The 23,234-nt window shown below is 34.5% G+C and overlaps 1 protein-coding gene across 46 annotated transcripts in view; it reads left to right on the forward strand.

The window, feature by feature from the left end:
* RIMS2 (regulating synaptic membrane exocytosis 2) overlaps window positions 1–23,234 on the forward strand; it is a 445,064-nt gene that overhangs the window by 73,987 nt on the left and 347,843 nt on the right. For 45 of the 46 annotated variants that reach the window (XM_064394206.1, XM_064394146.1, XM_064393838.1 and 42 more), the window contains one exon: window positions 14,306–14,516. In XM_064394206.1, the coding sequence (XP_064250276.1) occupies window positions 14,306–14,516 (211 nt within the window). Of the gene's footprint in view, window positions 1–14,305; window positions 14,517–21,175; window positions 21,184–23,234 lie in introns of those variants that run through there. The other variant, XM_064394137.1, reaches the window with a different exon arrangement.

Raw genomic sequence — 23,234 nt, forward strand, 5'->3', positions numbered from 1 at the left:
TTATTGTTTCAGTGTGAAGCTTTTAAGCAGTGAGAACTTTGATTTTGTCAGCTGGGAGAGTCAGGTCTCTAATCTCAGGTGTGCTTTATCCATGTATACAGACCATGTCAGAAAACAGTTTTGGAACAGTTGTGGACACCCCTTCTCCCAGTTATGTGCCTAAGAGCTAAACATGTTTTATTGTTTCTAGTGCAGTGTTCACCAACAGGGTGAAAATCACTAATATTTGTATGACAAAAATCTGATTAACAGGTAACTTCAGAAATAACAGCATGTTATCTGTTTCAAGATTAAATGTGAATTTAAATTAGCAAGTATACTGTAGTCATATTTCATCATATCTAGTGATGTTGCTGCATTCTTCTCTTTACAGTATCTATACTGAATTTCTTAAGAAAATATTATGCTATGTGTTCTGTTGGAAATTATTCATTTAAAGATTAGTTAATGGATTTGGACTCCATTGTGTACATTTCCCATTTCCTAGCTGTTACAATACTAATTACCTATGTACACTAAATGAATATTCTTTCTTTGCTTAGACAAGCAACACTGACGAGTTGTGATAATCCTAGGATCACAACTTTATATCCTCTGGTGATTTGTTCAGGTATTGGCTGTGATATCACAGCTGTGCCTTTGCCTCTCTTTTGACTCTACCTTGAGAGGCCAGGGAAAGATGAAAGTAAGATGCAGATATAATAAGCTGCCTCTTTTGGTGTCCATATTTAAAGAAAGCTCTTGCTTTCAATGTTGGAGACCAACTGTTACAAAGATCCTGTTGTAGCAGCTTAGTTACAACAGCAGAAAGATTTGGAAATGTATCAGAATTTATATTGTTTCATCTTTGAATAGTGATGTCTGGTCAGTCCTGGACATAAAAGACACAAAATAAGAATGGCAATTGATTTTGAACATGATGGAATTGACCACGTTCTGCAGTAGGGAGGATAATAAATATTTTTTCCCCCCAAATTTTATTCCACAATGTCTACAATTAGGATAGTAGATTTTTTGCAAAGTCATGGCAGTTGAGGGTACCTCTGTGGGAAAGAGCAAAAGGAAAACCACCTAATAATGTAAGGCTTTCCTTCTGCCAGAGTCTGCCAAATTTGATTTGCATTGAACCTACTCAGGGATTAGGCCTGCAGGTATTATTATTAAAAAAACAAAAAAGAAAAGAAAAAAAGAAAAAAAAAAGCTTCTCAGCAATTTGCATGATGGCATAACAAGATAGTAATCTATGTGCTCTGATCAATAATATGCAAACATAAAATGCATGAAAGAACTACGATGCAGGAGAATAAGTGCTCGATGAGGAGCAGAACTAAGACTTATTTTGTTGTTTAACTGCAGTTGTGCTAATACAAATGTGAGTAAAATCTATTTATATTTACAACAGTGTTCAAGCTTTGTAGGAAAACAGGTATTCACAGAGCTGTCAGTGTCCCTGCTCTCTCTGGTAGCTCCTGGAGCCCACTGCTGCTGCTGCTTCCTTCACTCTGTGGGATTATGGGCAGTAGGCCAGCTGGTGGCCTGGCTTCCTTCTCTTACAACCCTCATGTATACCCAGTAACTCTGAGCTCTTAATGGTTAATTAATAGGCTTTAATTAAGAGGTTAAAGGATTTCAATATAGGATTAAATTCTGATCTTCTCTCTGACACTGATTAGTTGGGGTGGTTTTGTACGACTACACTTCTTTGGAAAACTCAAGCGTTAGCTGTCAGAAATAGCATTAGATTTACTACTATTTATGCAGCTTTATACAGCTGTTAGATTTATATTATTTATACAGCTTTTCATGCAAAAGTTTATCTTTTACCAAATACTTTTTATCAAATACTTTTAATCTTAAATGAAAAAATACTGCTGCAATCTAAATTGACATGTTTTACTTCTGGGAAGCAAAGTTTGAGTTCAGTGCACTTTTACAGTGAAGGGGAAGTATAGAGGCATGGATTTAGATATAATTAGTGTGGGGAAAATCACACACCTTGTTCATGCACTTACAAAAAGACCCTCCTGCAGGTGAGACTATCTGACCACCTTCCTCATTAAAAGAAAATTATATTAGCATGATGAAAGTAATTTGTGTTTTGGCTTTACTTCCTGTTACTTTATAAATATGAGCAGTATGGAAAATAAGTCTTCTGAGAATTGGCAAACTTTCAAGAGGCTCTCCCCCTAGAGTGCTGCTAGCGATGTGGCTTCATTGGTGCTACTTTTACAGTAAGAATAGTGACACTGTAAAAACTGAGATGCATCTGAAATAAGTGCAAAAACCACTTTTGGTGGTGATTTTTCACCATCAAACATGTTGGTGTAGTTTGCTTGGGTGAAGTTGAGACAACCATGTGTTGAGCACAACCAAGACTTGCTTACATTGGCTTTCCCAGCATTGCTCGCATTTATTTCCTGTTTGTTAGAAAAGGAAAATCATCAAGATAGGAACACTCCTGTCACAGAAGTAAAAAGATAGGGGCTGCTTAATAATTGAAAATGCTCATGAATGTTGTAAACAATGTGGAATGAACTCATTCTAATCATGATACTGCAATGTCAGGAGGTGTTACATTTCGGAGCCGAGACAGTCTGACCTATTATTTAGCGTGTGTTTATTTTGACTATGTGTGTAATTGTCCAATGAAAAAGTAATTTTTCCTTTCATAGTAAGGATAAAAATGTTTATCAGAGTACCTTAATTATTTTGGACATTTCTAATACTACAGGTGTGAAGTGAATGTCTTCCTATTGTAAGTCAACAGATGATGCAAAAAAAGTAACCCGAGTTACTATGAGAAATACTATCTCTGCTGGAGATGTCCTTTATAAATGTAATAATGTTGCAATGTGCTTAATTGCCAACAACTGAATTAGCCTCTTTTTCTGGCACATTTGGTAAATACTGTATCTTTTTAGAAGGAAATTTAGAATAATATTAATAAAAATATAATTTGTGGAAACAAGTAAAATATAAGATAAACTGTGAAACTTCTTCTGAGGGAATAATTTAGATAGAACAGTAATTTGTATACTTTTAAAAATAATGCTGTATAAAAAATAACTTACAGTAATTAAAATATTTATAAATGTGCCTCAAGTTCCTTAAAACTGATATTTAGTAGAATTCCTAAAATAAGCAGTATTGGCAAAAATGTAGAGATAATTAAGGGGCAACTAGATTTCTAATGCTTTTATATTAGTGTAATATTTCTGCTTCAAAACAACATTCAAGTGAATCAGGAAGAAACATCTAACTATAAAAATCAGCATGTTTTTATCAGCATAGATACAAAAAGTAGAATTATAGGATAAAAATGGACTGTAAAAGGAAGCTTTTATGGGAGCCACGTGTATTCTTAGGATTTTAGATTTCAGGTGAGAATTTTTGTATAGGATATGAAAGTTTGTATACATCCTGTCTTAACTGTGTGTGGAAAATACCCCAATAGGAGTCTTGAGTTTTGCACAAAGCTCATGACATAGTAAGGGTGCTGCAATAGCTGCAAAATAATTCTAATTCTAGGAAATAAAACACTTTTCTGTTAAAAAAAGAAGAAAAAAGTAATGAGATGTGATTCTCTTTCTGTTCAGCAAGGAGCCCTGACCCTTTCTACTTTTTTTTTTTTTTTTACCTGTGGGTCTTTTCTGGTTGATTGACTTCCAAGTCTAGAGACATTTTGGCTTATGGTTGGGATTTTCTAATAGATAGACAACTGCAAGTGTGTGAGTGTTGAGAGTGCCATAACTCTGGATGTGAATAATGCTACACCTTATGTGCTTATTTTACAGCAGTATATAGGATACAGATCTTCCGTGTCCATTGTGCCTTTTCTTATAGAAATTAAGGACAGATGCTGGTTGTCATCAATATGAGACTGAATGCAGAAAGAAAGGCTCACTATTCCTATGCACAGTTTCTGAAAACTCCACTTTCAGTTGTCCAAAGTGCTTAGCAGCAGTAGTACATGATAGTACTATGGCATCAGTAGGACTGGAGATTCAAATAGTATCACCTACTGTGAAGTGTCTCTGATGGAGTCCTTTTTAATATTCAGTAAGGCTTGAGCTCACGTTGCATTGTTACCCTTAAAATAAGAGAGTTCTAAAAGTTTCCTTCTGTTACTAGGGCTATTTTTCCAAACTTGAAACACAATTGTATTTGAGACAATTGTGTTTTTCCTATCAGAATTGGCAAAACTTATTTAAGTGAAAGTGAAGGTATCTGGATATGTAAAGCATGCAGATTGATTGTTTACTTTTTTTTTTTTAATGGGTTAGTTAAAAAATTGACCATAATTATCTGTAATTTTACAGTTCCTGGTAGCTTACTTTTGCTGTAAGTTCAACTGCTCACTCCTGATCTTCATTGTCAGCTGAGGTTCAGTTCTTACAGCTTCAGCACTTTATCAAAGCAGCTCCTTTGGGATAGTGTGGATTACAAACACAGGGACGAGGCCATGGAACTGGAGATAAAATATTTTTAACTGCATGAATGCAGTTGTGGAATGAACTTGGAGAGTTTCCTTGGAGAGTCAGGCACTTTTTCAATCACAGTTGGCATGATTAATCTTATTTTAAATGAGACCTAAAATTACCTGGGAAGTGTTGGCCTTGTTGCAAGGGTAAAGAGCAGAAGGAAAACTACCACTGTTGTGTGTAACAGTATGGATTTAGCTTACCCACTTGATTCTTAGACATTAAAACCAGAGTCATACTCATATTTCCAGTACAGCTGGAGAGGGTAAAGAATGAGATGACAAAATCTATTAGAGGAAAAATGAAGAATTTTTTTTATGCAGAAAGAATTAAAAATGCAGCTAAGAATGTTTATTTTATAGTCAAATGAGAGAAATATTGTAGGAATAGACAGACTCACAATGGTTTAAGAAACGATTTTCTAATTTTTTTTTAACAATGAGCAACTACAGAGCAGCATGAGCAGCTATGGAGAATGAGGACACATTATACCACAGTGTAATCGCCATAATATTTGCATGAAAGTTGTGGAAACTTCTGTTGTAACATAGGATTTTAAATAAGATCCAGAAAAGAATAATTAGATCCTTCTCAGTTACATTGAAATAAAACGAAGTGGTGTGAAAATATTAAAAGGTGTAAAGTAGTTTCCATATGGACTTAGGAAGGAACCTTACTTGTTTACAGGTGGTTACTCTCATAACTATCAGCTATGGAGAAATTAGGGAGTTTTGTCTGAATGATTTGGCCATTAAACTTTTGGAGCAATGTGGTATTATCTTTAATTTTAAATGCCCATATTTCTTATTATCACCAAAGGAGTGTTGGAAAAGATCTTGATAAATCGGATGTTTTACTATATTGTGTCTGTTTAAAACTTAGTTGTAACTTCTAGCTTTCTGCATATTATAGATTGTAAAAGTAGAATAAAAAACTCAGTAAAAGATGAATTTTAATAAACAAGAAACAATTAGAAAGATAACACTTCTGAATTTAATCTTGCAATTAGTTTGAACTGCTAAAGAAAAGGTAGAAGCAAGAAAGAAGAAGTTGTTCTGAGGAAAACTGGAAGTTACAGGTACAGCCAGGAGCTACCTATTTCCTTTTATGCATCTTGTCTGGCTTATCTCAATCTCATTAAACACACACAGAAATATGATAATATGATTAATTGTGTCAGTCCTTTTTAGTCCATATGTTCATCTTCTTCATGCTCACTTTTTCTTGTGTTCACAGGCCCATTGTACCTAGCCATTGTTCCTTGCTCCCCTGTTAACAAGGAACAGTTTCACTTCTGATAATAAATAAAGTTAATAAACAAAGGCTGCAGTTTTATTCAATACTGAGCATTATAAAGAGAAAAAAAAATAGCTAAAGTAATCCTTTCTCTTCCAGATAGGCTTTATGTCTAGCTGGTGTGTTTTCTGTTGATTCATTTACAGTCATATCCTCATTTATTGAAAGGCAGGGGCTTTTTTTTTTATCACATTCTTGCTTGTCGTTTTTTTAAATGAGTTTCTGACTGTATTAAATTAAACTAGAGTCAGTGACATGACTTCATCTGTAGTTAAAAATTTATTTAGGGTCATACCAAATTAAGTAATTTGTTCTGACATCAGGAAGAAAGCAATGGGGGAATATTTTCTATTTTGTGAGGAAGGTCAAATAAACTGTAAACAAAATGTGATGCAGTGTGACCTGTAAGAAAGCCTTTGCAGAAAGCCCTAGTAAGTGGGAAAAAGAGAGAATGGAGCCAGGCCAACTTAAAGACAGCATATTGGCCAGGTATTTTACTTCTAAGAACAGCCTGTTACAAGATTCCCACCAGCAGAGAATATTTGGGTTTAATCTCCTGCATGAGGCAAATGATGTTAGGTCATAACAGAACATCTTTGCATTCTTTACATCTTTACATCTGCTCCCTTGCATGGAAATAGAGACTGAAACAGAGATCTGGTAGTTTTGGATGCTCATTAGCTCTGATATTGTTGGCTTTTCCCACTTGAACCATAAGTGAGCAGCAGCAGTGGTATGAACCAAGGACAGCATCACTTAGCAGCAACACTCCTTCCTTTCCATTCTCTTAGCTCTTTTTCTTCTCTTCAGCATTTCAGGCACAGTCAGTGTAATTCACTTAGATTTAGAATATATTTATGCATTAGACTAAAAGTATATGAATTTTACTGTATTTTTTAAGGGAAACTATCCAAAGACATCAAGTTCCATATGTGTGAACTTATTTTAACTCTGCGTCTATTTTATCTAGAATCCAGACCTTAGCTATATTGTGGTGTTTTATTATTTTTTCCCTTTTTTTTGGTTTTTTTTGTTTGTTTTTGGTTTGGTTTTTTAAAGGTTTTTTGTGAATTCAGTAAGAGTATGATATTGATAAATACTTCACTGATGGAGAGGCAGGTAGTATTTTTCTTAGTGTGAACAAAGTTATTTCTTTTGTAAGCAAGTAAATTTTTCACCATGTTTAGGGCTGCCTTATTCTCTGACTAGTCAATTCTGTAGGCTCTTTAAAGATGTTCTGCACTTAAAATTACATCACTGTTCCTCTTTGTCTCTTTCATGTTAATGAATATCACAGAATAATTAAAGAATAATTCCTTTATAGGCTAGTGATTAGGAGACATGAAAATCATGGGTGTTTTCCTAGGTAGCTCCACCTATAAACCAACTCAAAACATAATAGGTGAAATAGCTAAAAATTTCAGATTTGTTTCCACTGACATTTTCAGGAGGATTTACTCTATTAAGAAAAAATGTCAAATTGAAATATCTCACTATTTGACATTGCTGAGTAGGGCTGTTGTGGTCATTATATGGCTTACAATGAACCATCTTTTTCTAAACAAAATACTGAAAATGCTAGGAAAAATCTGTCAGTTAACTTTTAAAGTAGGGAAAATGAATTTCCCACCTGAAAAAAAAAAAAAGAAAAAGGTAGAGAATGTTATTTTCTGTTACATTTTTGCTAAAACAGATAAAAATCAGAATGTTTATGCCAAGTACAACTGACAGGAGAAACTATGCACACTTTTCAGGTAAGTTTAGGATTATTATTTCTGCATAGATTTCTTGCACTCAGGGCAGAGGTATAAATTCAAATGAATTGGATTTTATGGTATCTTTCTGTTTTAAAAGAAAAAGTTTGTGAAAGTTTAGCTAAAACTGACTGGTACTTTCAGCAGGAATCAAAGTAAGTGCTTGTGTCTGGCTCTTTTCAATATCTTAGATTTCTCCTATTTATTGTAAATTCTAGTGCATAGATTAAAAAGCAGCATTTTTACTTGACAATTATATTTTTAAGCCCTTTCAATTTGCACTCTCTGAATGTATTTTTTTCAATCTAAGGTCTAAGCTTAGATATTTCACTTAGGTAGGTGCCCCAGAAGCTAAACCTACTGACAGTAGAAAATAGTTAATTTTTATTTGAGGAAATCAGTTAGAAATAATACATCAATTTCAATAAGACAGTTGAGATCTAGCCAGCAAGAAAGTTAAAAGTGCTGTGAATTGAGTGAATGTTTGCAGAGATCTCTGCTGACATCTACTTTCTGTCAATATTTGATTTTCACTGATATGAATTGTGAATGGCTTCAATACTCTAGTTGTGTTATCTGCCTGAGTATGATAACCCATTAATTTCAACTAGAATTAGATGTAAGGTTTTTGTTTGAAGTTAGATTTGAGTCTTTTGTTGCTTAATAATTTTTCTTTATCTGGTAGACTTAGAGCAGAATCATGGTCTTCTTAAAAGGAGTTTTGTGTGATGCCCTTTCTCATTTCAGTTGAATATTGGCAAAATCATCATTTTTCAATTACGAACTATCTTATTTTGCATTGCTGAACATGGATTTTTTTTTATTTTTAATTTCTATTTTACTGCCTACACATATCAAAATCAAAGCATAAACTCAAGTTTTTTCTGCCCTTTGCACTTCATAGAATTGAAAGCAAATGTGGGTTCGTTGGTCAGACTTTGAGGGAGTTTTGCTCACAGTAGTTTATGAAAAACATAAAGATCTGGGTTTTTTCTGTTAGTAAAAGTGGTTACTTTTTTTCTTTTCAACACTGCTAAGCCAAATAGTTCTTGTTGAATATTTTTTTCCTTATGATTCTGCTTGGGTTTATATTTCATATCTCTAGCCTGATTAAAGCTCTTGCCAATAATGTAACAACAGGAATGTTCTTTGAAGAGAGTCTCTGAACTGACCTCCTGCACAGAGCATGGTTATTGCCAAGACTCAGTTGAGGCAGCTGGAGCTCTATCTGGGCAAGTTTTGAAAAGCTCCAAGCACAGTGATCCCACAGTATCTTGGGACAACTTTTCTAAAGTGCTGCATTACTTGGCAAATGTACATGCTTCTTCTAATGTCCAGCCTGAACCCCCTCACAAAGTGCCATTTTAGTGCCTTTTGCTGCTTGATTTGGATTTTTTACTACAAGGAAGAATTTGGCTCTGTAATTTTTCTTTTCAGGTAATGTTTAGATTAGATAGCTAGTTTCAGACAGGTGTTAAATCACTCCCTTAGTCCATTCCTCTTCACTGGATTGAGCAAAGACATGATAATTTTCTTCTGTGTTGACAAACTGGACTTGTCAAATGTGTCCAATTTGTCCACATCCATCAATAGCAGGCAGACACCAACCTGGGCACGATAGTCCAGGTGCAGCCTTGCTAGTGCCAGTCAAAGGGAATAAATAACTTCCCTCAATCTGCTCTTTATACTCTTGCTAATATGGACCCATACGTCATTTGTCCAATTTGTAATGCAAGCACACACAGCACTGGCTCATTGCCTGGTTTCCACCCTATTTTCCAGGGGTTCTTATCAGCAGAACTGCTCTTCAGCCTGCTGTTTCCCAACCTCTACCAACACATGGGGTTATATATATAAGAGTAATATCCATTAAGTGGGTGTAGGCAGTGGCAGGTTAGCTGGCACACTTGTAAAAGCAGGAACTTAAAGAGTACAGTACAGGAAAAATGTCATATGCTACCAGTCATTGCCACCAGCAGAAAAATTGTTAAATGAATGGTCTTGGCAGAACTGAAAGTGAACAAACCCTTTTTGAAGCTGGATTAAAGCCACATCCGTGCTCTGTGCCTGGGAATACGAAATGAGGCAAGTGCTACATCTGTAATAAAACTTTGAGAGAAAAATGAGGAAATGAGAAGTGGCTTCTACACTTACATCTGGCCTAAACATCCTGGATTCTTTCTTAACAGTTGCCCTTCTAGTGGTAGATTTTTAGCAGATTTAGAAGTTTCAGAAACATTTATGTGACCTTTTGGAAGGTAGGTATAGTTTTAGAACTTCTTGTCAGTAATTTTTTTAAGTTTTGGTAAAATGCTGAAAGTTTTAGGGATATTTCTGGAGGGGATGAGAAAATTAAAATTTCTGTACAGTAATAAAATGTCAATAATAAACTTGAATTTCTTACTTGCCTTTGGCATGGATCAGGAGAGACTCATAGTTTGCTGCTTTTTGACTGATATTGAAATTTTCATTTCTGGAAAGGTGTGGGCAATCAGGAAAAGCAGAATTAAATTAAATTCATTCCAGAACAAAACAAGTATTCCAATGCAAGCTATATCTTGACTCTGGCAGAGCAATCCAAATTCTTACAAACAGTTGCTTTTCACATTGAGATGTCTTCTATGAAGTTATCTTGGATATGTTATTTAAAAAAAACCAAACTTGTCTAGTCATATAAAACTCATGAACTTCACCACTGTAACTTCTAGCCAATACAAGTGAGGTTCAGGGAAGTAATTCTCATGAGAGAACAGAACTTAATTACCAGTTTCTCAGACCAAACTTTCAGTATCATTAGGTGTCTGTGTAAACTCATGTCAGCTTCTCCTTTTCCTCTAAAATCTCTAAAGTTTATAGAAGTTGTTAAAGTACATGTATTTTTGAAACAAATGTAGTAAAGGAGTGAGACTTTGCATCAGTACAGATAGATGGCCTGTGCTGTAGGGGCCATTGCCAAAATTATATAAGGGTCATGGATATGCATTTCTGAGTTTTCTACTTAAATTAGCTGTTAATTGTGATTTAATATAATTATCTGGATTTACAAACAAAAAAAAAAAGTCCCTCTCATGTCAAAAAAAAAGTCTTTTCATTGTGGATAAAATTTTGGCCCAAAATACAACTCTTGGGCAGAACCCATTTTTTCACTGCTAGAAAGACATTGAGGTGGTGAAGTGTGTCCAGAGGAGGGCAATGAGTTTGGTGAAGGGTCTGGAGTCCCATGAGGAGCAGCTGAGGGTGCGGGGGTTGTTTAGCCTGGAGAAGAAGAAGCTCAGGGATGACCTTATGGCTCTCTGCCTGAAAGAAGTGTGCACCATGTGTGGGTCAGGCTCTTCTCTCAGGTAACCAGTGGTTGGATGAGAGGAAATGGCCTCTAGTTGCACCAGGGGAGGTGTAGATTGGATATTAAGAATAAAATTCTTCATGGAAAGGGTTTTCAAGCATTGGAACAGGCTGTCCAGGGCAGTGTTTGAGTCACCATCCCTGGAGGTATTTAAAAGATGTGTGGATGTGGCACTTGGGGACATAGATCAGCAGTGACCTTGGCAGTGCTGGGTGAATAGTTGGACTCAATGATCTTAAAAGTCAATTCCAACCTAACCTATCATGGGTGGCTCTTGACCTCTTGCATTAACAGAGTAACTCACTGGATATCAGGACTGGAAATTGTAGCCTTGGGATACCTGAGTTTGGTTTTAGTCTCTGAAGTTTGCCTTGGTGCTGGTTACTATAATTTCCCTAGTAAGTGAACTTCCGAGCCCCTCAGGCAGCAATGACTGCAGACAGCATGAACAAAATGGAATTTTATTTGCATTATGTTTTCTGAAAAGTATACATTATAAAGTTTTTGCTAAATGTGTTTCAGATGCTGTGCTATTCTAAACATCTAATTATTGCTGTGTATTTTTAAGTCAAATTTTGGCTTAAACCTGTGCAGGCTAGATGATAAAAAATTAATTATTTATCTACAAAAAAGATCAAAATTTTAAAAATGAAATTCCTAAATTGAAAAATTTATATATTTTTTTTAGTATGCATATTCATCTCAGGTGGTTCTGCTTAGTATATAGAACACATATTGTGTCTAACTGAATATTTCATAGATTCTTTGTTCAGGTTTTTCTGACAGCTATCAATACATGTAATATTTTTCTCAAAACAGAAAAAGATGTAATAAGGAACAATTTTGGCAGATGATATGTTTCCTACTAGAACAAGGATTTTCAAAAACTACTCTGTATAACCTTGGAAAGTTTATACTTTAAAGGAAAAGTTATGACCTTTACATAGATTCTTGTGCCCAAGAGGGAACACAAGTGAAATTATTTCAGTACATGAGGCTTAAGATTTGGCAAAAGCCTTGTGCTTTTTATGCATCAGTGAGACTGGTAAGCAAGTAATCATACAAACAAAGGCTGTAGATTATAAGGAAGCCACAAAACTGAATGCAGCCTAAAAATAAACTTGGAGTTCAGCATAGATAATATGCTTTAAATGAAGAATGCAGTGTTAAGCAAAATTAAAAGGCAGGCAAGGTCTCAGAGATTACATGTGTTATTGATGGAAACAGGCCAGACTACCAATTATATAGTGTTGTCAGTGTAAAACGCTGAAATGTGCCAGGTTTCCAGACTTCCAAATTTTTTTTTGCAACTTCATTCAGCTCTTGCTTGTTAGTAACTCTTGTGCTGCCCCATTCAACAAAGAGCACTTAACAGTGAGCTCTTTGGAAGCAGGGAGAAGGCAGAGGAAGCCCTTTACTCCTGACTGCCCAGAAGGCTTTTAGGGCAATGCCAACTCTGCCATCCCTCCTGATGAGGTCCCAGATGAGCCCCTCTCCCTGCTGGTGCAGGTGGGAAGGGGCTGAAAGCGAGGGAAAAGGGAGCCACTGCTGTTGGGAGTCCACACTGCTGGACTCTGGATTGATCTTGAAGTGACAAGAGCAGGTACACAGAAAAATGACACATAAGCAAATGAAGTAACCTCATTCCCGCTTCCTGGGAAAGGGTCGGTGGCAGCTGGGAGCTCGGGCTGCAGGTCAGTACAGAGGACAAGGATAACTCCATCCTCCTGTCCTTCCTGCTGGAGAGGGGGAGCTGCCTGCCTGCTCCTACAATTCCTCTGTGGTCTAATGTAAAGTACATTCTTAGGGGAGTTTTCCTGAAAAACAAAGTGAATCCCAACAATTCTTGCCATATGTGTGAATATTCATGGTAAATAACTGCTTAAGTTAATTTTTAACTGACTTGTGTAATATTTGTTTTGGTAGGGGCCTCTGAAAATTCTGATGTAATAAGTTTGCATCATTAATTTATATGTGATCTATATAAAATATATATTTATGCTTAAGGAAGTTGGTCTCCTGAATTTAGTTGTTTTCTAGGAGGTTATTTTTTGTTCCTTCTTATGATTCATGTGTGTTTTTTACTAACTTAATCTCAAGATTCAAGAGAAGAATAATTCTAAGGAAAAATAAATGCCTTTTACAATTTTTTTTGGTCTTATGTTACCTTTTTAATGTTTCAGAAAAAGTGCTTATTTTTTGGGGTTTTGCCTGAACTTATTCAAGGAACTAAAAAATCTGCCTAAATTGGATTAATAACTTATAATTTACTAAACTTTACCGTCTCAATTGCAAAATTAGGCAAGTTGAATTCTATGCTAAGAATTTAAATATCACTGTTCATACCCCTATTAAAAAAAAGTGGGAAGTCAAAGTTTTATTTTTTCTCTATGGGTTTGAAACTCTTGTGATATGCAATGTCACCCTTCCCATCTTTTTCAGAATCTGCAAAAGCTAAAACATGATGGCTATTTATAATGAAAATTAAATTTCCCATGATGTCATTTACCTTTAGAAGTAGAGCTTTTGAGAAAAACTACCGTTATAGAGCATTAAATGTGTCTGTAGGTTTGGTCAGCATGAGACACTTCCCGTTATCATGTATCGAGATTTGATGATTCTGGACTCAGAAATATGGATGAATTAATATGATGAATTAACATTGCAGTTCTGGACACTCATGGCCACTGACTGCATTTGTTTCTAGTTCTGGAAATAGGTGGAACATATATGTGTGTATCTTAAGCAATTTTTCCTGGATTTTGCACTTAAGGCTGTCTTCTACTTTATATTTTACATGAGATAACAGTTCCTACCCAATGATATGAATGGCTTAAATGATTTATAATAATTTGTTAATATGAGGTAACTTATTATTAAACCTGGTGATTGAAAAGTCATTGAAAATAATTTTGGAATCATTATTCTATGCAGGATTGTGCATAGATAGATAGATATCTTCATTTCATAGATTAATGAAGATAAGCTAGATCAATAAAAGATAGTTGCATCTATCTGGTGGAATTAGATAAAAGTATACTTTAAAGAATTAATTAGATTTTCCCCCCCTCCTTTTGCCAGTTTATTGTTTAGCACCATGGGCTTACCACTTATCGTTATTACTTATCCTGTGTTTCCAGCTGTTGTATTTGTAGCAAACATCTGGTCCCATCCTAAAAAAAAGTTACATCTCTTTGTAACAACTGGGTTGTGAACTCAGTGTTCTCAATGTTGAGCTTCCTCCTAGAGTTCATTTATAATGAAAAAGAAGTATTCTTGAATGTAACACTTCTGGAGCATAATAAATTAAATATATGTGCTTTACTACAGTATTTCTCTCTGATTTGTAAAAATGATTACATTCACGTTTAGTGACTGAAGTATTTGTGGGCAAAAGTAAACAACAACTAATGATCTCTTCTCTTCTGCAGAAAATTACATCAGCAGTTTGAGATGTATAAGGAGCAAGTCAAGAAGATGGGTGAAGAATCACAGCAGCACCAGGAGCAGAAGGGTGATGCCCCAACCTGTGGCATCTGCCACAAAACCAAATTTGCTGATGGCTGTGGCCATAACTGTTCCTATTGCCAAACGAAATTCTGCGCGCGCTGCGGAGGAAGAGTGTCTCTGCGGTCCAACAAGGTATGGAGCCATGAGAGAGAGCAGCAGGCTTCTCCTGAACTCAGGGCCTCTTACTCCTTGATTATGAATCCAAGTCACATAACTACTGAAACAGATTTCCATTAAGGAGAAATCTCCTCCAGGGACTTTGAAGATATCTGTCCTCATTTCCAGTAATTTCCAATTGCGTATGAATTTGTGATTATGGTTTTTAAGTTAATACAGATCCTTTTTTGACTAACAAACTCATGCAAGTACATTTCTTTGATTAGAGGATGAGTCTCTGTTTGAGAAACAGAAGTATATCTAGTGATCTAGTGATGCTAATATTTTGATATTGATTTTTACTGAGTAGAGCAAGGATTTGTTTCTTTCCTGCTTGCCTAGTTTCTTCTGTACAAAATTACTGTAAAATTAGTGTTAGAACATTTTATAGAATAGAATATAATACAATACAATATATTATAGTGCTTTAAAATATTTATTAGCAATTGTATATATCCACACATATTAGGCATATTTATATGTACATACACATGCAAATGTTAACCTATTTCTTGGAAATAATTAAATGCACTAATATATATTGTTCTGCTGGTATTTCTTGTAACAAATGGTAAACCAGCAGTCTGAATTCTTAAAAAAGCTGAAGAATAGAGTAAAAAATTCAGGACAACTGATGTAATCACAGAAAACTCTTCTGAAATCATTTTACTCAACATTTTAGATAAAATGTTCAGATCTGATATGCAGAATCTTTCTCAGATTCCGACAGATACTTGTAGAAGACATATGGCAACATTCAAGAAGTATTATGCTAGCCTTTTTTGAAAATATGTATTTTGTAAACAATACAATTTCATTATTTTAGTGTTTTTTCATGTAATATTTTATATAATTTATTGACATAAGTCAATTTTTTCAGTAATATGCTCATTGCAAATACCATGCAATTGGTAAATACTGTCTTTTGTAAGGTAGGAGACAATAGTATGCTTGTTATGTATTTCTTGGCCTAAGACTGAAAAGTAGGTTTAAATAGTGGTCTGAAGTTTTTGATTAACAAAGTATAAAATAATAATAAAAAAATAATAATAGTTCCTGATAATTAAAGTTACTGAGATTATGTGTAAATGTGTCAAATTGCCTTGGTTTTCATTAAGGTAACTTAAAAATGCTGCCTTAAGTAGGCTTATATATTTTATTTGTTCTTTTAAATGACTGACTAAGTCGTGTTGCTAGTAATAAGAGAGATAATTTCTGTGTTCATTTCATCTGATTACAAAAGCCAATTAGGACAGATATTTGAATCATTATGCCTACATCCTTAGAAACATAGCATTAGGAAGAATGCTTCATTTCCTAATGACACATTCTAATATACCATTTAGATTCTCCTTGAGATGGCTCATTTGAACTTGACAGAGAGATATATGTCTGACTTCTCTTGACAGATTTCCAATGAGATTCTTCCACAGAGTCTTATGAAATTCCACTGCTTCGCCATGCTCACCACAGATAGCTTTACTTACTGTCTAACCCAAATTTGTCTTTCAGCAAGTCAACTACTCCATTCATTCTGAGACTGTTCTGCAACACTCCTCAGCTGGCATTTTCTTCTATTACTTTTGCTAATTTAGTGTGAGGCTTTCCTGTACCTCATTCATTGTTGTTCTAGATAATTTTTGAATAAGGTGAACAAAGTATTTTTAGACTGATCTCCTGTGAGGCTTTGCTGGTGAAAACTTTTGCTTAAAAAAACCCTTGATCATTTATTCCTGTTTTTTTTTTTTTGTCCTTTCATTAATTAAGTTTTCTCATGGATGAATTTATTCCTATTTCAAGGCAGCTGAAATTCTTTAAAAGCCTGTAATCCCAACTGAGCAGCAGGAATAAATCTCATTTTCTCACTTTCTCTGTGACTACTTAAAAGAATTCTAATACATGTAACAGATGTGAATTCCCTCTACTAAATGCATTCTGACTTCTTCACATTTTATAATAATTTATTCATATGCTTGCTAATTTTATTGTGTATTTGGGTTTCTAAAAATCTGTCCAATGTGGATGTCAGACTTATTTGTCTATTCTTCAATTTTTATAATGTTGAAATTCTTTAAAAATACCTTGTTTTTTTTTTCCAGCTTTTATACTTATCAGTGAAAGACTGTATTGCAGTTACTAATTACTTTATACTGGAGATGCTTTACACTAACTATAATTTAATTTAAAAAATATGTTATTTTTTTGTTGACTCACTTTACAGCTTCTCTTTCTGAAATATCAGTTCAAAGTATGTCCTCCAGTTTATTTTGCAAAAAATAATATTCTAGAGTAAATACCTTCCTAATAATACTGTGGCAGTCTGGCAGTCTCCCTGCTTTATGCCTACACTGATTATTCCATGAAAACTATTTTGGTCAACCAGAATAAATTCTTATCTATTCTTATCTTTCTTCTTTTCTGAATACAACTTCAGTTTCTTGAAGGATGACTTCTATTAACTTCCTATTTTAAATTTTCCTTTTTTTGGTGTTTGTAGACATTTTTTTTTGACATTTCATATATATATAAGTACAGAGCAGTATTAGCAGCATGCACCTCAGATGATGGAAAATTGCAAAGAATACTCCTCTCTCAAAGGTCTCAAGGCTGACTACTGCTTACAAGGTTCATGGCCATGAGTAGGAGCAGGGAATGGAAATGTTTTGACTCTTGCCAGACCATTAGATTAGGATTCTCAAAATGTTTGGATGATTTATTCCTTTTTTAGTTCCATTAAAGTGCCTTAAATACATAGGCATTAGCATTCAGTTCAAGCTGTACAAAAACTATCATTATGTGGGACTTCCTTCTAGCTCAAACAAATAAAAATGATAATGGTAGCACTTCTTCTGTACAATTTATTATCTTGGTGAATGGTATATTTAGCTAAATGGGGATTATATTTCAAGGGAGTAAAAAAATCTTGAACAGTCATCTTTTATGTTTATGAAGAGTTTCAGATTGATTAAAATTTAAATAATAAATCATGTGAGAGCAAGAAGTAATAGTTCTTAGTAATGAGTATCACTGATATATAAAATATACTCCTTTTTTAATGCTATACTAATTTATATAGGGAAATGCACATTGAATGAGTCAGTAGACAGCAAAATAAGGTTTATGCAGGTAAGAAATCTAAATGCTAAAATGTTGGAAAAATACAGCCTCCAGATTTGGTACAACATTTTGTGCAGTGAATATAATTTTTAGCACCTCAGAATGGCAGTTCACTAAACCAACCTTTTGCCTGTACAGAAAGGAAAAAATGCTTGTCTGGAAAGTTAATTTAATGCATGCTGAATACCTTGTTTCAGGGTATTTGGCAACTTACTAGCACTTGGAGCCACTGAAGCATCCTTCTTTCTTTGTCTTTGAAGGGCAAAAGTAAGAGATTTTTAGTTGTTTTATAGGACCCAAAACCAACGTGTGAAACACATAAGGTGTAAATAGGAAACTTCTCTCAGTTCCCCTGGTTCAGTGCAAGCTTTGCATTCTGATTATTTCCCTGGGGTTGTTTGATTTTGAAAAAGCCATCAAGTTCCCTTTGCTGAAGGATGCTAACTGTTGGACTTGAAATGTGATCTGTATGGAGTTGCCACACGAAGCTGTAGCATACTTGTGGTAATGCATAATCCTTTCCATTCTGTTGAGAATTAGCAAGCACTGAAGAATTAGTCTGTCACAATCTAAGGTTTTCTAAGTAGCTAGGATTTGGAATAAACTCCATGATTTGTTATTGCATACAAGTAAGCTGGTCCTCAGGAGATGTGGTTTGCATTTTTGCATTTCTCTACAAAAGATGCATAACAGTGCAAACACGAGGAAAGAATTCTTCTAAACAGTTAGTAAACTACCATTTTGAACCAAGAGATATTGCTGCTTTCCAGTCTGTAAACTTTACTTGCAAACTACTTTACTTGCAAACTAATACCTAGCAGAACTAATATTCAGAATCTGCATTTCTGTACTGATTCTTTGGATTCTCTTGGTTATTAAAAAACCCCTGTGATTTTAATAGAAGCTATGTGGGTATGATCAGTCCCTTCAAATGAAAACTGCACAAACTATTTATGTTATTAATTTTATTTTTTTGAAACTATTTACATTTGAGAGCTCTTTTGATCTCAATAAACAGCACATGATGGTTTCAATTTCAACAGAGGCTATATGTTTGAACTCCTCACTAAAAAGCTTTCATAAACCTTAGAGGTTGTTATGATCCTGATACAGTGAAGAACACACAGTTTTACCTAGGCTTATAATTTTAGGCAATTAAAGTGAAAAACATAGAGTCTTGAAGAGTAGCTTTGGCTCATGCAATCAGATTTCATGTTGGCCTTGTAATAGATCTTTAAAAAAAAAGGATAAGGGAAAAATACTGACTCATTCTGGGGTTTTTTTGAATATAGGATGGAATTCCACTAATTTTGCTAACATTTCTGTGTGTCTGAATTCTCATAGAAATAAGGCCTTTCTCCTTAAAACCACTCTTAAAATATACCTGCATTTTCATGTGGAACAGGACAAATACCCCTGTTCTTTGAAAACTGAATTGGATAATTTTTCTAATGTCTTTGCTATTGAAATGTCTGACAAGGCTGTCTTTCAGATTGTCAATCATGTCATTGCTTGCAGTGTATTGCTATGAACTCAGGAATGTTTGACAGTGTGTGTAGAGGAAGCTGAGAGGCTGGAGGAAGTGTTTGGTAAAGTGTCGTGGCATGTCTTGAACTTCGCATATTTTATCTTTTGTGCCTTGTTTCTGAAAAGAGATTCTTCATCCTGAACATTATTCAACATAGGTTGATTGTGTGAATTAAGTCTTGGTTACTGTTATGATCAAAATATAAATGACAGGATTTCGAATGATACTTATGGATTATAATTCTCTTGGATAGTAGAGTGTATTTCTTCAGAGGTGAGGATGAGAAATCAATGGAATGTAGATGTTTCTATATAAAATGTCTCTGAACACTTCTTTCTTACTTACTGCAGTGGGACAGGAAACCATGCTAGGAAAGTAGGAGACCACATGGTACTGAGCAGAAAAATACGTCTCTGCACACAGAGTGATAATGCATGGATGCCCTGTGATTTAGATAGCTTCCTATGCTATTTCCTATTTGTATAACTGAGAATACCACTAAAACCCATAGCGTCTTTAAAATGCTTTAATCTTTTGTCACTGAACATAGGATCATAGAATGACTTGGGTCAGATGGGACCCATGGAGGTTTTTCCAGACCAATCTCCTGCTCCATGCAGGATTAGCTTCTAAGTCAGATGAGGTTTTTCGGATCTTGTTCAACTGAATTGTAAAAACTTTCTAGGACACTGAATCCCTAACCCCAATGGACAAACTCTTTCAGTGATTAACAGCTCTTGTGATTTTCTTTTTCTTACATGCAATACAATCTCTTAATTGTTGCATTTTCTTTATTATTACCTGTACATCTTCAAGAAAATTCTGTCTTTGTGTTTCCTATAGCTAAACTTCAAATAGTTGAGGGATGCAAGTAGTTTCTGTCTTCCCACATCCTTCCCTATCCCAGCCTTCTTTAGGCTAAACAAGCCTATCTCCCTCAGCTTCTCCTTGTATATCGTGTGTTTTATTGCCTGACTGTCTTGTTTGGCCTCTGTTGTATTCTCTCCTGTTTGTTTGTAACTTTAGGATTGAAGCCTTCTCTAAGAGTTACATGTTATAAAGTTACATGTCATACAGGTATCAGAACAACAAATCTATACAATTAATTGTCAGCCTTTTTTGGTAAGCAGCTGTATTCCCAGCACAGCCAATGCTTAACCAAGTGCCTAGATTTAGTCTCTTTATTGGCAGTCAAATTAAAATACCAGATAAAAGTCATCATTCTTCATTCAGGGAAAGAGGGAATATTTTTGACTAAAAATATTTTTAATATTTTTAAAGTATTATTCCATTTACAATTTAGACAGCTAAGAAGACAATTTCTTCAAGGAAAATAGCCAATAGGAATGTTTGTATTTAATATTGATGGGTATGAAAAGGAAAGTATGTGTGTTATAGACCTGGCATGACATGCAGTAAACACTTGTGACAAACTCTGTGTCCTTGTGCTTTATAACTCCAGGATTTTACAGATCTCTTGAGCGACTAACTTGCAATTTTGCCATTTGAATACCCTCTATTTGTCTGTAGTAAACAAACATTCTTAATTTCACTGAACTCTTTGCAAGTGCAAAGGATTGATGAATACTAATAATTTTCAGTACTGGGGTCCAAGGTATGAGCTAAGTGCTGCATCTTTTTGATGAGATGACCTATTTTTTGTGAAGATAATTCAGATATGACTCCCAAATTATTTTTATGAAAATAATTTCCTTTGAGCATTTTTGGTACAATTTTTTTATTATAAGATAATCTCAATTTCACTCATGAAAAGATCATGAAAATTATTAAAATTATTTATTTTTCACTATATCGCCTTCACTACTAGGGGAAATAAGAAAAATATATATTACTTCCTTTGATATTTATTTGTTTATTTTACTAAAAAATTCTAGTGCTTACTTTCAAAATGGACATGACTCTTTCCTTATTTGTGTTTTTTTTCCCCCATCCTTTCTTTCTTGCTTTCGTGGATATGAACTCCAGGAGGACAAAGTGGTTAGAGTCTTTTTTCTGTTTAAAATAATTTTCTTTTATGGTCGACTTATTTTCTGCCCTACATTTGCTCTCATTTACACAGGTGTAATTCCTACTGAAGGCAAGGGGAATTACTGTCATTAAAATGAAAGCAATGCTTGGCATAAAAGGCTTAACTGTTTTTCAAATAGCTTACTAATAACCTGTGGGTTGTGAACAGTATGCATGATATTCCTCTCTCTTTGCAACTTGTGTGAGCATGCCCCTGCCTTTCCTTTGCTTTTGCAATATATGTGCACAGCTTAAAATATTTAAATGTCATTTGTGTCATACGTGTTTCTTTGATAAAATTCATTTGTGTTCTTGTAGAAGTGATCTACATAAAGGCATAAAGTGATTGTAATGATTTTTCCACTCTATATCATTGATATGGATGCTCTCAACATTTTAGGTTGTAATTTTTTTGGCATGGTAGTTCAGTTCTGATTGTCAATGACAATACAATTAGATACCAGTAAATATTAAGAAAACATATCATCCTAAACATTTAGGAATATGCCAGCAATGTCATAGAGTTATCCATTAATATAGATTATTTTCCAGAATGGTTTGTAGACTTTCCTAAAATATGCACATATTGTATTCAGCATAATGTTGAAATAATATTAAACGTTATGCATGTCACTGACATTCTGTTTGTCCTGAAAATAATACACATACAGTAAATATGTTAATCTTTTATTTTAGCAAGGTTTAAAATGGTAGTATAAATCTGAATTTGGGAATAAGTCTGGGTATGTTTCAATATTTTTACAAAATTAATGTAATTTTTTAAAAATAACAGAATTGTGAAAACTATATGAGCTAGTGTAAATCTGTTCTTCCATCAAATTCTCTGCTGTATTGTAAAGAACTAAGATTACAAAAGCAATTTGCCCTGTAATGCTTGGCAAACAAGTTCCTGATTGAGGTGGAGTTTTAAAGAAATTCTTTAACGTTCGTATACTTTAATGTACACAGAGAATGGCTTTTTCTATAACAAAATGTATTTTTTTCTTCCTGATAGAAATGTCAAGGCTCACTTTTGACTTGCACATGATTCAGAAATATTTTGCTTAACACAGAAGTTGTAAGCCACGTGTTGTTTTTACCATTGAGGACATATCTTTAGGAGCAGGCAGGTGAAGTTTGAGGTGGGCCATCTCCTGGTGCCCCAGTCTCTCAGAGGGCGCACAGCTTTCTTTGGGCCTTTGTCATCAGAGCTTTCCACAGTTAAAAGTTGAAAGTTCGAAAACTGTGAAGTAACAGCAGTTTGTAGAATACAGAGGTAGCTGTTGAATACAAAAAGCAGATGAAGAAAAGGAACAATTTTCTCCTTGAAGAATGCACCCAGAGTACAACCTTGCAGGTAACCGATGCATGCTAACAGTACTTATTTCCACAGTCAGTCCAACCACTGATGCCTGTGATATCATCTATGTTGGAGCCATGTCAAATACTAAATTCACCTGGAAAGTTAAAAAAGAACCACGTGAAGGTTATCTGGCTTTACCATGTGTAAAGGAGGAAAGGGACAAGAATTTCCCTAACTAATCCCTAGTTAGATTTTTCTATGAAATGTGGCTTAAGTTGCTTTATGTAATGTCTGTTTCTGCTGATTTTGAAATAGATATTTTAGAAGTTATGAAGGCAGAAAAAAAATATATTAAGTAAACTTTTTCTCAACTATAAACATTGTAAAGAAAGAACAGCAGTGGTATTTTTCTTTATATTTTAGTACTAACTGTAAGGTTAAAAGCTCTGGTGTATTAAATGCAGTGTAATGTGTGAAAATAGGTACGTTCAATATAAACAGTATTTTTTGTATGCTACAGCATTTACCAGTACATTAAAACACCTTGTGAAGCCTTAATATTAATTTTTATCCTTCATTTTTCAGTGTTAGTGTGGAAAGTCTGAATAAGTATTTCTTAGGAGACCTATTCTGTATTTTGTAACCATAGAATGGCAAGTTCAATAGAAAATGCTCCTAGATAAAGTTATAGATACTTTGTGACTGTTGATAATTTGTT

Source organism: Passer domesticus, chromosome 1 (genome assembly GCF_036417665.1).
Source record: "Passer domesticus isolate bPasDom1 chromosome 1, bPasDom1.hap1, whole genome shotgun sequence".
Classification (NCBI taxonomy): Eukaryota; Metazoa; Chordata; class Aves; order Passeriformes; family Passeridae; genus Passer; species Passer domesticus.